A 13,362-nucleotide genomic window follows, 5' to 3' on the forward strand; every position below is an offset into this window, starting at 1 on the left:
GCGTTTGGACACTCTCGGCTCTTTCCAGGGCCCAGCTGCAGGCTTAGCAGTGGGAGAGAGTGCAGCACAGCCCAGCACAGCACGGCACAGTGCAGCACAGCACAGTGCAGCGCAGCTCAGCACGGCATGGCTCAGCACAGCACAGCACAGCGCAGCACAGCACAGCATGGCTCAGCACAGGACAGCGCGGCTCAGCACAGCAGTGCAGGGCAGCACAGTGCAGTGCAGCGCAGCACAGCACAGCACACTGCAGCACCATGCAGCACAGCACAGCTCAGTATGGCACAGCACAGCACGGCACGGCACAGCACAGCGCAGCACAGCGCAGCACGCGCTCGGCCGCGGTTATAAATAACCCGGTATGTGGGTGAAAGAGGAGCTGGGCGAGCGCCGAGCGCGGGTGACGGGCCAGGACGTGCCTGGCCTGGCCCTGCGCTGCAGCAGCCGCTGGTGCAGCAGGTGCAGCCGCGGGTCCCGCTCGGCCCCCGGCAGCGCTGTGACCAGGAGCTGCGCGGGGCCGGCAAGGAGGGCTCCAAGGGCGCAGTGACGGGTGCAGCTGCGGCGGGACAAGCCGTGCTGGTGGGGAGGGCACCATGGGCACAGTCGCAGCAGGACAGGCCGTGCTGGTCAGGAGGGCACCAAGGGCGCAGCGATGGGTGCAGCCGCAGAAGGACAAGCCGTGCCGGGCAGCTCTGCCCTGGCTGCAGCCCGGCCAGGCTCCGTGAATCCCACTCGGCTCCATGAATCCCGCTTGGCTCCATGAATCCCGCTTGGCTCCATGAACCCCGCTCAGCTCCATGAATCCCACTCAGCTCCGTGAATCCCGCTCGGCTCCGTGAATCCCGCTCAGCTCCGTGAATCCCACTCGTCGCCAGGTCCCGGGCAGCCCCGCGCCAGGAGGCGGCAGGAGCGGTGGCGGCTGCGGGCGGCGAGTGGGGAACGGGGCCGGCGGGAGCGGGAGCGCGGCCGGGCACGGGGACGCACACAGACACGCCCGGCCGCGCGCGCTGCACACGCGTGTGCACACACAAACATGCACACACAAACATGCACATGCGTGTGCGCACACACAAACATGCACACACACAAACATGCACACGTGTGTGCACACAAACATGCACACGCACAAACATGCACACGCGTGTGCACACAAACATGCACACGCACAAACATGCACACACACAAACATGCACATGCGTGTGCACACAAACATGCACACGCACAAACATGCACACGCGTGTGCACACAAACATGCACACGCACAAACATGCACACACACAAACATGCACACGCGTGTGCACACGCACAAACATGCACACGCGTGCACACACAAACATGCACACGCGTGTGCACACGCACAAACATGCACACGCACAAACATGCACACGCGTGCACACACAAACAAGCACACGCGTGTGCACACGCACAAACATGCACACGCACAAACATGCACACGCGTGCACACACAAACATGCACGCGCTGGCACACCCCGTCATGCGCACGCACGCGCGCAGCGGCGCACACATGCAGCCAGGCCTGGGGCAGCGTCCCCGTGTCCCCGTCCCTGCAGGGCCTTGGGCAGCGCCTGGACAGGGGCAGGGAGCCCCACGGCCGAGCAGCCCCCAACCAAGCAGAGCCCGGTGCCTGCAGCCCCCCGGCCCCTCGCGCTGCTCCGTGGGGCAGCCCCCTGGCAGCCCCCCCAAGTGCCACCCCACAGCGTCACAGCAGCCCACGCTGCCCCACACCTTGGAGCTGCCGGGGGGCAGGAGCCTCCTTTCTGGAGGGTGCAAAGAGGGCCCGGACGTGTCCCCACGCGGGCAGCGCTCCCGGGTCCCCGCTGCGTCCCCGAGCCCCGCGGCTGGCGGGGCAGGACAGACGCGCAGGAGCCCTGCAGCCGCCGCAGCCTTTATTGGTCTGAGCGCAGGTCACAGCCTGCGTGCGCGAGGGGAGGCCCGGGCGGCCGCGGCTGCGTGCGGCGACTGCAGCCAGTGCAGGAGCTGCACCGGGACAGCGGCTCCATGCAGCGACTGCAGCCAGCGCGGAGCAGGGGGAGCTGCACCGGGGCAGCGGCTCCATGCAGCGACTGCGGCCAGTGTGGAGCAGGGGGAGCTGCATCAGGACAGCGGCTCCGTGCAGTGACTGCAGTCAGCGCGGAAGCTGCATCGGGGCAGCGGCTCCGTGCAGTGACCGCAGCCAGCGCGGGGAGCGGCGCCGGGGCTCCATGCAGCACGTGCAGCACGTGCCGAGCACGCCAAGCGCAGCCGTGGCGCACGCAGCACACGCAGCGCACGCAGCGCACGCAGCGCACGCAGCGCACGCAGCGCGCAGCCCGGCCCCGCGGCAGCGCGGCGCTCACGCAGGCGGCGCCGCTGCCACCCGCTCCCTTCCGCAGCGCCCTCGATCCCAGCAGAGCGGGTTTGGAGCGCGGAGCGCGGGCGGCCCGAACCCCGCGGCGCCGCTCACGGGCCCTGCGCCTTCTGCTGGAAGTAGGCGTCGAAGCGGCTCTGCGCGTAGTCCTGCGGGGACGGCGGCCTCAGGGACGGGCCTCCCATCCCATCCTCATCCATCCCATCCCATCCCGCCACATCCCATCCCATCCCATCCCGCCCCATCCCATCTGATGCCACCCCATCCCATCCCATCTCGCCCCATCGCATCCGGCCTCATCGCATCACATCCCATCCCTTCCCAGTCCATCCCATCCCGCCCCATTCTGCCCCATCCCGCCCCATCCCATCCCACTCCATCCTGCCCCATCCCAGTCCATCCCATCCCATCCCGCCCCATCCCAGTCCATCCCGCCCCATCCCATCCCGTCCCATCCCATCCCATCTTGCCCCACCCCATCCCGCCCCATCCCCTCCCACTCCATCCTGCCCCACCCCATCCCGCCCCATCCTATCCTGCCCCATCCCATCCCAGTCCATCCCATCCCATCCTGCCCCATCCCATCCCATCCCTCCCCACTGCAGCGGTGCCCCCCGTCCCGTTCCCCGCTCTCCGTCCCCAGTGTCACCGCAGCGGTGCCCCCCATCCCATCCCATCCCATCCCCAGCTCTGTCCCCAGTGTCACCGCAGCGGTGCCCCCCGTCCCATCCCCAGCTCTCTGTCCCCAGCTCTGTCCCCAGTGTCACCGCAGCGATGCCCCCCATCCCGTCCCCAGCTCTGGCCCCAGCGTCACCGCAGCGGTGCCCCCCATCCCATCCCATCCCATCCCATCCGCAGCTCTGTCCCCAGTGTCACCGCAGCGCTGCCCCACGGCTCCCAGCCCCGCGGCTCCGCCGGGTCCCCGGCCCCTCGCAGCGCCCGGCCGCGCTCACCAGGTACCCGAACTTGATGGTGGAGATCTTGGCCTGCAGGATGGACCAGAGCCCCCAGAAGAAGTGCGAGGCCAACGTGAACCTGGCGGGAGAGCGGCCGTCACGGGGTGTCCCCTGCCCCGGGGGGACGGGGGGACGTGGGGACGCAGGGACGCGGCGCGGGGCTCCCACCTGCGGACCTCGGCCAGCATCTCCTCCTCGGTGCGCGCCTGCTCCTCGTGCGGGGTGGCCCCGCGCCGCGCCGGGTCCTCCCACAGGTAGTGACGGATGAAGTGCAGCTGCGGCGGGGACGGGGACGGGGACAGGGATGGGGACAGGGACGGAGGGCAGCGCTGACCCCGGGCAGGGGAGCGGGGACACGGAGACGCCCCCGCACGTGTCCCTGTCTCCCCCCACTGTGTCCCTGTCACCCCCTCACTGTGTCCGTGTCACCCCCTCACTGCGGCCCTGTCACTCTGCTGTGCCCCCACACGTGTCCTTGTCACCCTGCACGTGTCCCTGTCACCCCTGCACCATGTCCCTGTCACCCTGCTGTGGCCTCACACCATGTCCCTGTCACCCCCGCAGGTGTCCCCGTTATCCCCCACTGTAGCCCCATCACCCCCTCACTGTGTCCCTGTCACCCTGCTGTGGCCTCACACTGTGCCCCTGTCACCCCTGCATGTGTCCTCGTCACCCCACTGCAGCCTTGCACCATGTTCCTGGCACCCCTGCACTGTGTCCCTGTCACCCCTGCACTGCATCCCTGTCACCCTGCTGTGGCCTCACACCATGTCCCTGTCACCCCCGCACGTGTCCTTGTCACCTCGCTGCAGCCTTGCACCGTGTCTGTCAGCCCCGCACCGTGTCCCTGTCATCCCGCTGCAGCCTTACACTGTATCCTTGTCACCCCTGCACCATGTCCCTGTGACCTCCACACCGTGTCCCTGTCACCCCTGCACCGTGCCCCTGTCAGCCCTGCGCTGTGTCTCTGTCACCTCATTGCAGTCTCGCACTGTGTCCCTGTCCCCCTGCTGTGGCCTCGCACCGTGTCCCTGTCCCCCCTGCACGTGTCCCTGTCATCCCGCTGCAGCCTTACACTGTATCCTTGTCACCCCTGAACCATGTCCCTGTGACCTCCGCACTGCGTCCCTGTCACCTCACTGCACTCCTGCACCGTGTCCCTGTCCCCCCCTGCTGTGACCTCGCACTGTCCCCCTGTCCCCCCCGCACTGTGTCCCTGTCCCCCCCGCACTGTCCCCCTGTCCCCCACCTGCTGCTCCCGGCTGGGGTAGTTCTCCGGGGAGGCCCTGAAGAAGGGCCAGGCGTCGTGGCTGTAGTCGTACACCCACTCGCAGAAGTGGTTGCCGATGTCGAAGCCCCTGTGGAGCCGGGGATGAGCGGGCGGCGTGCACGGCACGGTATGGCACGGCACGGCGCGGCACGGCACGGGCGGCGCGGGCGGCACGGCACCCACCGGTAGTTGTAGCTGCTGTACTCGAAGTCGATGAGCATGAGGCGGTCGGACGAGGCGGCCTCGCGGTCCGCGAGCAGGAGGATGTTCCCTGCGCGGGGACGGGGACGGGGCCGCGTCAGGGGAGGCCGCGGGGGCCTCGCGCTGTCCCGGCGATGGGAGCGGGGCAGGAGCCGGAGCCGGGAACGGAGCCGGGAAGGACGCGCCGGGGGCAGCAGATCCAGGGGGGGCAGCGCGGGGAGACCGGCTGCACGGGGAGGTGCCGAGGAGGCTCCTCCAAGTGAGGAGGCTCCAGGGGGAGCTCCTCCACATGGGGAGGCTCCGGGGGAGGCACCAGGGAGGTTCCTCCGCATGGGGAGGCTCTGGGGAGGCTTCTCCACACAGGGAGGCTCCTCCATGCGAGGAGGCTCCAGGGAGGCTCCAGGGGAGGCACCGGGGAGGTTCCTCCGCATGGGGAGGCTCCTCCACACAGGGAGGCTCTAAGGAGGCTCCTCCAAGCAAGGAGGCCTCGGGGAAGCTCCTCCACATGGGGAGGCTCTGGGGGAGGCACTGGGGAGGTTCCTCTGCACAGGGAGGCTCCAGGGAGCCTCCTCTGCACAGGGAGGTTCCGGGGAGGCTCTGAGGAGGCTCTTCCACGCAAGGAGGCTCTGGGGAGGCTCCTCCAAGCAGGGAGGCTCCGGGGAGGCATCGGGGAGGCTCCTCCAAGCAAGGAGGCTCCAAGGAGGCTCCTCCATGCAGGGAGGCTCTGGGGAGGCTCCAGGGAGGCTCCTCCGCGCAGGGAGGCTCCGGGGAGGCTCTGGGGAGGCTCCTCCAAGTGAGGAGGCACCAGGGAGGTTCCTCCGCACAGGGAGGCTCCAGGGAGGTTCTGGAGCCCATGCAGGGGCAGGAGGCTCCGCAGGCCGCGCTCACCTTCCTGCACGTCGTTGTGGCAGAAGACCACGGGCGAGGGGGTGGATTCCAGCAGCTCCCTGCGGTCCGGGACGGGGACACGTGAGCAGGGAAGGGGCTGCCCCGCGCGGTGCCCGGAGCGTTCCCGGCCGCGGGGACGCTGCCGAGCGCTGCAGCGGGGACGGGGACTCGCCTGAGGCTCCGCATCTCCTCCTGCAGGTTGTAGGCCTTGAGGCGGTTGAACTTCTTCAGCTGGGCCTCCTCGGGGAAGGTGAGCTCCGAGATCTGCCGCAGGTACCTGCAGCGCGGGACGGCGCCGCTGCGGGACGGGGGCGGCCGCGGGGGCCTCCTGCCGCCCCCGGCGCAGGGACGCGGTGCAGGGGGTCACGGCGCCGGCCCTACCCCTCCATGGTCCCGAAGAGCCACTTGGGCTCCTTGTTGAAGGGCATCACCATGCCGTGGAAGCGCGACATCTTCACCGCGATCTCCTTGGAGATGTCGGGGTCCCGCAGGTCCTCGGTGCGGAGGCGCCGGCTCTGGGGGACAGCGGTGACCTCGGGGGGACCCCTCGGAGCCCCCGCCGGGAAGGGAAGGCGGAGGGACGCGGGGAGGGACGCGGGGAGCCGGCTCCCTACCGGAATGTACTGCTCCAGGCGGCCCTGCGGGAAGACGCCGTAGAGCCGCGGCCCCAGCGCGCGCTCCGCCAGGATGGCGAACATGACGCTCTCCAGCACCAGCGAGTCGACGCCCTGCGCGGGGCGGTGAGCGGTGAGCGGTGGGCGCTGCGCTGCACCGCGCTGTACCGTGCTGTGCTGCACTGTGCCACACTGTGCCGTGCTGTGCCACGCGGTGCCACGCTGCGCCGCGCTGCGCCACACTGCACCGTGCTGCGTTGTGCTGTGCCACGCTGCGCCGCACTGTGCCGCGCTGTGCCACGCTGCGCTGCGCTGCACCGCGGTGCGCCGTACTGCACCGTGGTGTGCCGTGCTGCACTGCGCTGCGCCGTGCTGCACTGTGCTGTGCTGCGCCGCGCTGCATCGTGCTGTGCTGCACTGCACCGTGCTGCGTTGTGCTGTGCCGCGCTGCACTGCGCTGTGCCGTGCTGCACTGCGCTGCGCCGTGCTGCACTGTGCTGTGCTGCGCCACGCTGCACCGTGCTGCGCTGTGCCGTGCTGCACCGTGCTGTGCTGTGCTGCGCCACGCTGCACTGCACCGTGCTGCACCATGCTGCACCGCGTTGCACTGTGCTGCACCGTGCTGCGCCGTGCTGCACCACACTGTGCCACGCTGCGCCGTGCTGCACCACACTGTGCCACGCTGCGCCGTGCTGCGCCGCAGGGACGGGACGGGGCTCACCTGCAGGATGGCGCCGTAGACGCGCAGCAGCACCTGCCGCGGCTCGTCCCCCACGCTCAGGATGTGCTCGGGCAGCGCGCACTTGAACAGCAGGTTGCTGAGGCCACCGCTGCCGGGACGGGCGCGTGAGGGACCGCGGGGCTGGGGACACGGGGACACGGGGACACGGGGAACAGGGGGTAGGGGACACGGGGCAGGGACGTGGGGCAGGGGCTGGAGACATGGGGGATACGGGGGACACAGGACATGGGGCGGGGCCTGGGGACATGGGGAACACGGGGTAGGGGCTGGGGACATGGGAGACATGGGCTGGGGACACAGGGGACACAGGGCAGGGGACACGGGGCAGGGATGCGGGGCAGGGGCTGGGGACATGGGAGACGCAGGCTGGGGACACATTGCGGGGGACACAGGGCAGGGGCTGGGGAGATGGGGGACAGGGTAGGGGACACAGGGCAGGGACACGGGGCAGGGGCTGGGGACAGGGGTGAGGGACATGGGACAGGGGACACAGGGCAGGGGACACAGGGCAGGGGACATGGGGGACACGGGGCAGGGGACACAGGGAAGGGGGCTGGGGACATGGGGGACACAGGGCAGGGGCTGGGGACATGGCAGACATGGGACAAGGGACACAGGGCGGGTGACGGGGACGTGGGGCAGGCATCAATAACACAGGCTAGGATTCGGGGACACCGGGCAGGGATCGGGGACACAGGGGCTGTCCCGAGCAGGACTAGGGACACGGGGCAGGGGACACCGGGCAGGGACCAGGGACACCGGGGCAGAGACCGGGGACATGGGACAGGGACGGGGACACAAGGCACGGACAGGGACACAGGGCACGGGACACCGAACAGGGACGGGGACACGGGGCAGGGCCCGGGGACACAGGGCAGGGGACACCGAGCAGGGACGGGGACACCGGGGCAGGGCCCGGGTACAACGGGCACGGATCGGGGACAGGGACCAGGAACACGGGGCAGTGACCGGGCGGGGGGAGCCCTCGCGGCGCCGGGGACGCCGGGCCGGGCCCCGGGCCGGGCGGCGCTACCTGACGGGCCCGATGCCGAACTCGTCGGGGCCGATGAGCTTCCAGGAGCCGGCGAGGAACTCGCGGCACCACGCGTAGGCCTGCAGGCGGGTGGCGGCGGGGACGGCGCCGCGGGGCGCCCCGCGCGCCAGGGCCGGGGCCAGGGACGGTCCCGGCCCCGGCCCCGGCCCCGGCCCCGGCCCCGGCCCCGGCCCCGGCCCCGGCCCCGGCGCCGCCGCGCCCGGCCCGCTCCCCGCCGCCGCCATGGCCGCCGCACCGCCCGCGCCGCCCATTGGGCGCCGCGCCGCGCGGGGCCGCCTCCCCGGGCCGCTCATTGGGTGTCGCGGCGGCTGCCCCGCCCTCCCGCCGCGCTCATTGGGTGTCGCGGCGGCTGCCCCGCCCTCCCGCCCGGCTCCCCGGGCTCCGTAGCGGCCGCTCCCGCCCCTCCCATCCCACCTTCGGGGCGTTCGCATCCTCGGCCCCACCCCCGCGCACCGCTCATTGGCTGTTGCGCCGGAGGCCCCGCCTCCCCGCCCCGCTCATTGGGCGAGGCACCTGTTGCCCCGCCCCACTCATTTAGCCCCTCACAGCCAACCGCCGCCGCGCTCCGAGGGGGGGAGCGGCCCTCCCGGGAGGGCGGCGCCGATTGGCCTGTGCAGGGAGGCGGAGCCCCCCGGAGCCAATGGGACGCAGCGGGCGCGAGGCGCGGCCCAATGGGGGAGCAGCGCGGGGGCGGTGGCGCGGCGGCAGCCAATGGGCGGCGAGCGCGCGGCGCGGGGGGCGCCATGCGGCGGAACGTGGAGGTGAAGGCGCGGCTGGGGCCGGCGGCGGCGGCGGCCGCGGAGCGCCTGGGCGGCGGCGGCGGCGCGGGGCGCGCGGGGCGGCAGCGGGACACGTTCTTCCGGGCGCCGCGGGGCCGCCTCAAGCTGCGGCGGAGCTCGGTAGCGCCGGGGGGAGCGGTGGCGGGGGGCGGTGCAGTGCATGGGGTGGGTGCAGTGCATGGGGCGGGTGCAGTGCATGGTGGGGGTGCAGTGCATGGGGTGGGTGCAGTGCATGGGGCGGTGCAGTGCATGGGGGGGGTGCAGTGCATGGGGTGGTGCAGTGCATGGGGGGGTGCAGTGCATTGCAGTGCATGGAGCGGTGCAGTGCATTGCAGTGCATTGCAGTGTATGGGGCGGTGCATTGCATAGCAGGGTGCAGTGGGGCGCAGTGCATAGTATGGGTGCAGCGCATTGTGGGGTGCAGTGCATAGTATGAGTGCAGTGCATGGGGCGGTGGGGTGCAGTGCATGGGGCCCTGCATTGCATTGCGGGGTGCAGTGGGGCGCAGTGCATAGTAGGGGTGCAGTGCATGGGGCAGTGGGGTGCAGTGCATGGGGCGCAGCATTGCATTGCGGGGTGCAGTGCATAGTATGGGTGCAGTGCATTGCGAGGTGCAGTGGGGTGCAGTGCATAGTATGAGTGCAGTGCATGGGGCGCTGCATTGCGTTGCGGGGTGCAGTGCATAGTATGGGTGCAGTGCATTGTGGGGTGCAGTGCATGGTATGGGTGCAGTGCATGGCGCGGTGGGGTGCAGTGCGTGGGGTGCTGCATTGCATTGCGGGGTGCAGTGGGGGTGCAGTGCATGGGGCGCTGCATTGCATTGCAGGATGCATTGCATGGTGTGGATGCTGTGCAGGGGGTGGTGGTGCATGGGGTTTCAAATGGTGGTGCAGTGTGTGGGGCCATGCAGTGCACTGTGGGGTGCGGTGCATGGTGTGGGTGCAGTGCAGGGGATGGTGGTGCCATGCATGGTGCAGGGCAGGTGCAGTGCAGGGGACAGTGCAGTCCCTGGGCGCAGAGGCTGCAGTGATGCAGTGCATGGGGGTGCAGTGCATGGGGGTGCAGTGCCCGGGGGGGTGGGCAGTGCCCTGGGACCCCCGAGCTCTCCCCGCAGGAGGGCCCGGCCGAGCTCATCTTCTACGAGCGCCCGGACGCCGCGGGCCCCAAGCTCTCGCGATTCAGCACGTGCCGCGTGGACGACGCCGACGGCCTCGAGGTGAGCGCGGCCCCGGCCCGGCCCGGCCCGTCCCTGCGGGCTCCCCTGCGTCGTGCAGGGCCGTGCGGTGCTGTGCGGTACCGGGTGGTACCGTGCAATGCTGTGCGGTGCCGTGCACTGACACGCGGAGCTGTGTGGTCCCGCGCAGTGCCGTGCACTGACACATGGGGCTGTGCGGTTCCATGCGGTCCTGCGTGGTCCCGTGCAGTGCCGTGCACTGACACACGGAGCTGTGTGGTTCCATGTGGTCCCATGCAGTCCCACATGGTGCCGCACACTGACATGGGGGCTGTGCGGTTCCGTGCAGTCCCGTGCGGTCCCACACAGTGCTGTGCAGTGACACGCGGGGCTGTGCAGTTCCATGTAGTTCCGTGCAGTCCCGTGCAGTCCTACGTGGTGCCGCGCACTGACGTGGAGGCCCGTGTGGTCCCATGCGGTTCCAAGCAGTCCCGCGCGGTGCCACACACTGACGCGGGGGCCGTGTGGTCCCGTGCAGTTCCGTGCGGTCCCACGTGGTGCTGCACACTGATGCGGGAGCCGTGCGGTTCTGCGTGGTCCCGTGCAGTCCCACGTGGTGCTGTGCAGTGACATGTGGTCCTGTGCGGTTCCACGTGGTCCTGTGTGGTCCCGTGCAGTCCCGCGCGGTGCCGCACACTGACGCGGGGGCCGCGCGGCGCGCGCAGGCGGTGCTGGCGCAGGCGCTGGGTGTGCTGGGCGTCGTGGAGAAGCAGCGTCACCTCTACATGCTGGGACAGACCCGCGTGCACCTGGACCGCGTGGAGGGCCTGGGCGACTTCCTGGAGCTGGAGGTGAGCGCGGCCGCCCGCGTCCCCGCCGTGTCCCCGCCGCGTCCCCACCGCGTCCCCTCCGTGTCCCCGCCGCGTCCCCGCGGGGCCTCCCTCACGGCGGCGCCCGCAGGTGCAGCTGCGCGAGGAGCAGACCCCGGAGCAGGGCGCGCTCGTGGCCCGGGAGCTCATGGAGCAGCTGGGCGTGCGGGACGAGGACCTGCTGCCCGGCGCCTACCTGGACCTGCTGCTGGCCCGGGGACAGCCCGGCTGCTGAGGGCGCCGCGGGGCCCGGCCGCGTCCCTAGTGGTGCTGGGCCCGGCTGTGTGCATCGTGCCCAGGCTGGGCCGCACTGCATCGCACACTGCACACTGCATCGCACACTGCACACTGCATCACACACTGCACGCTGCATCGCACACTGCATCGCACACCGCACTGGGCCCCGCTGCGTCCCTCGTGCCGTTGCGGGCCCCGCCGGGCCGCACAGCACCAGCACCGGCTCCAATAAAGCGCTGCCTGCAGGACCGGTCTCTGCGCTGCTCCGTGGGGCCGGGTGGGATCGGGGGCGCCGGGGCCGCTCACGCCGCCCGTCCTGCTGCTCCCTGGCACCGAGGGGCAGCCCCGGGGCTGGCGCTGCCGCTGCTGGATCCCCTCTGCACCCGGGCTCGGGGACGCTGGCGGTGCCCGCAGTTCCAGCCGGGAATCATAGAATCATAGAATCCCAGAATGGTGAAGGTTGGAAGGGACCTCTAGGGATCACCCAGTCCAACCCCTGCACACGCAGGGTCACCTAGAGCACGTGGCACAGGACTGCGTCCAAGCGGGTTTGGAGATCTCCAGAGAAGGAGACTCCACAACCTCTCTGGGCAGCCTGTTCCAGTGCTCTGGCACCCTCACTGGGAAGGAATTTTTCCTTAAGTTCCTGTGGAACTTTTGGTGTTCCAGTTTGTGGCCGTTTCCTCTAGTTCTGTCAGTGGCCACCAGTGCAAAGAGGCCGCCCCATCCTCCTCACGGCCTCCCTTGAGGTACTTCTAGACACTGCTCAGGTCCCCTCTCAGCCTTCTCTTCTCCAGCTGAACAGGCCCAGCTCCCTCAGCCTCTCCTCATAGGGCAGATGTTCCAGGCCCCTGATCATCCTCGTAGCCCTGCGCTGGACTCTCTCCAGCAGCTCCACATCCCTCTTGTCCTGTGGAGCCCAGAACTGGACACAATCCTGCAGATGTGGCCTCACCAGGGCTGAAATGCTGCTCCGGCAGCGGCTCCCTGCTGCCCGCATCCGCGGGCGGCTCCGTGCGCTGGCCCGGGACACGTGCCCGGGTGACTCCGGCGGGCGCTGTGCTCCCTGTCCTGGTCTCCGCGCTCCAAGCCGGGACCGGCATTCCCGGGCGCCCTCGTCCCCGCCCTCGTCCCCATCCCGCCCGGGCTCTGTCCCTCTGGGGAGGAGGGTCCTGCTCCCTGGGGCCCCTGCGCAGCTCCCGGCTCCTCCGCTGCCCCATCCCAACCAGCCCAGCGGCCCTGGGGGCTCCGACATCGCCAGAAGCACCAGGAGCTGCAAGCGGGATGAGCCCCCGGGATCAGCCCTGGACCGGAATCGGCTCTGGGCTTCAGCACCGGGATGGGCCGGGATCAGCCCCTGGGATGCGCTGGAATCGGCGCTGGGATCAGCCTCCAGGATGGGCCGGGACCAACCTCCGTGATTGGACAGGATCATTCCCGGGACGGGCCGGGATCAGCACCGGGATCAGCGCCGGGATCGGGGCGGGCCGGGACAGCTCCGGGTTTCAGCACCGGGACCGGGACAGCTCCGCGCGGGGCCGCGGCCTCCCTGCGCGGCCCGGGCCGCCCCTATAGGGCCCTGTGCCTCCCTGGATGGCCCTGCACCCCCTATAGGGCCCTGCACCCCGTTATAGGACCCTGTACGGCCCTCAGTCCCCCTGTACAGCCCTGCACCCCCCTATAGGGCCCTGCCTCCCTGTACGGCCCTTCAACCCCTTACAGGACTCTGCACCCCATATAGGGCCCTGTTCATCCCTGTATGGCCCTGTGTCCCCCTGCACAGCTCTGTAACCCCCTATAGGATCCTGCACCCCATATAGGGCCCTGCTCATCCCTGTACGGCCCTGTGCCCCCCTGCACAGCTCTGTAACCCCTTATAGGACCCTGCACCCCCACAGGGTCCTGCACCTCCCTGTGTGGCCCTGCAACCCCCCATACAGTCCTGTGCCTGCCTGCACGGTCCTGTACATGGCCCTGTTCAGCCCCGTGCCTCCCTGCACAGCCTTGTGCCTCCCTATACAGCTGTATACAATCTTTTCTATGGCCCCGTCCCTCCATGTATGGCCCTATGCATGGCCCTGTGCAGTTTCACACTCCCCTATACAGCCCTGCACCTCCCTGTGGAGTCCTGTACCTCCCTATATGGTTCTATAGAAGCTTTCCTTGGCCATGTGCCTCCCTATACAGTCCTGTGCCTCCTTGTACAGCCC

The 13,362-nt window shown here is 70.0% G+C and overlaps 2 protein-coding genes across 2 annotated transcripts; one reads left to right on the plus strand and one right to left on the minus strand.

Moving 5' to 3' along the window:
* Window positions 1-2,455: 2,455 nt before the first annotated feature.
* CHKB (choline kinase beta) lies at window positions 2,456-8,524 on the minus strand. The gene is made up of 12 exons (XM_088535231.1): window positions 8,508-8,524; window positions 8,073-8,300; window positions 7,019-7,127; window positions 6,298-6,411; window positions 6,065-6,198; window positions 5,861-5,960; window positions 5,684-5,747; window positions 4,778-4,865; window positions 4,574-4,682; window positions 3,493-3,599; window positions 3,322-3,403; window positions 2,456-2,517 (listed from the first exon to the last, which is right to left on the minus strand). The coding sequence occupies exons 1-12, from the start codon at window positions 8,522-8,524 to the stop codon at window positions 2,461-2,463; spliced, it is 1,209 nt and encodes a 402-aa protein (XP_088391357.1). The 3' UTR covers window positions 2,456-2,460.
* Window positions 8,525-8,806: 282 nt separating this feature from the next.
* LOC148592309 (uncharacterized) lies at window positions 8,807-11,160 on the plus strand. The gene is made up of 4 exons (XM_088535203.1): window positions 8,807-8,854; window positions 9,987-10,088; window positions 10,772-10,897; window positions 11,007-11,160. The coding sequence occupies exons 1-4, from the start codon at window positions 8,837-8,839 to the stop codon at window positions 11,148-11,150; spliced, it is 390 nt and encodes a 129-aa protein (XP_088391329.1). The 5' UTR covers window positions 8,807-8,836; the 3' UTR covers window positions 11,151-11,160.
* The last annotated feature ends 2,202 nt before the right edge of the window (window positions 11,161-13,362 follow it).

Source organism: Tinamus guttatus, unplaced genomic scaffold (genome assembly GCF_059628265.1).
Source record: "Tinamus guttatus ecotype Peru unplaced genomic scaffold, ASM5962826v1 Tinamus_guttatus_pri_ptg000619l, whole genome shotgun sequence".
Classification (NCBI taxonomy): Eukaryota; Metazoa; Chordata; class Aves; order Tinamiformes; family Tinamidae; genus Tinamus; species Tinamus guttatus.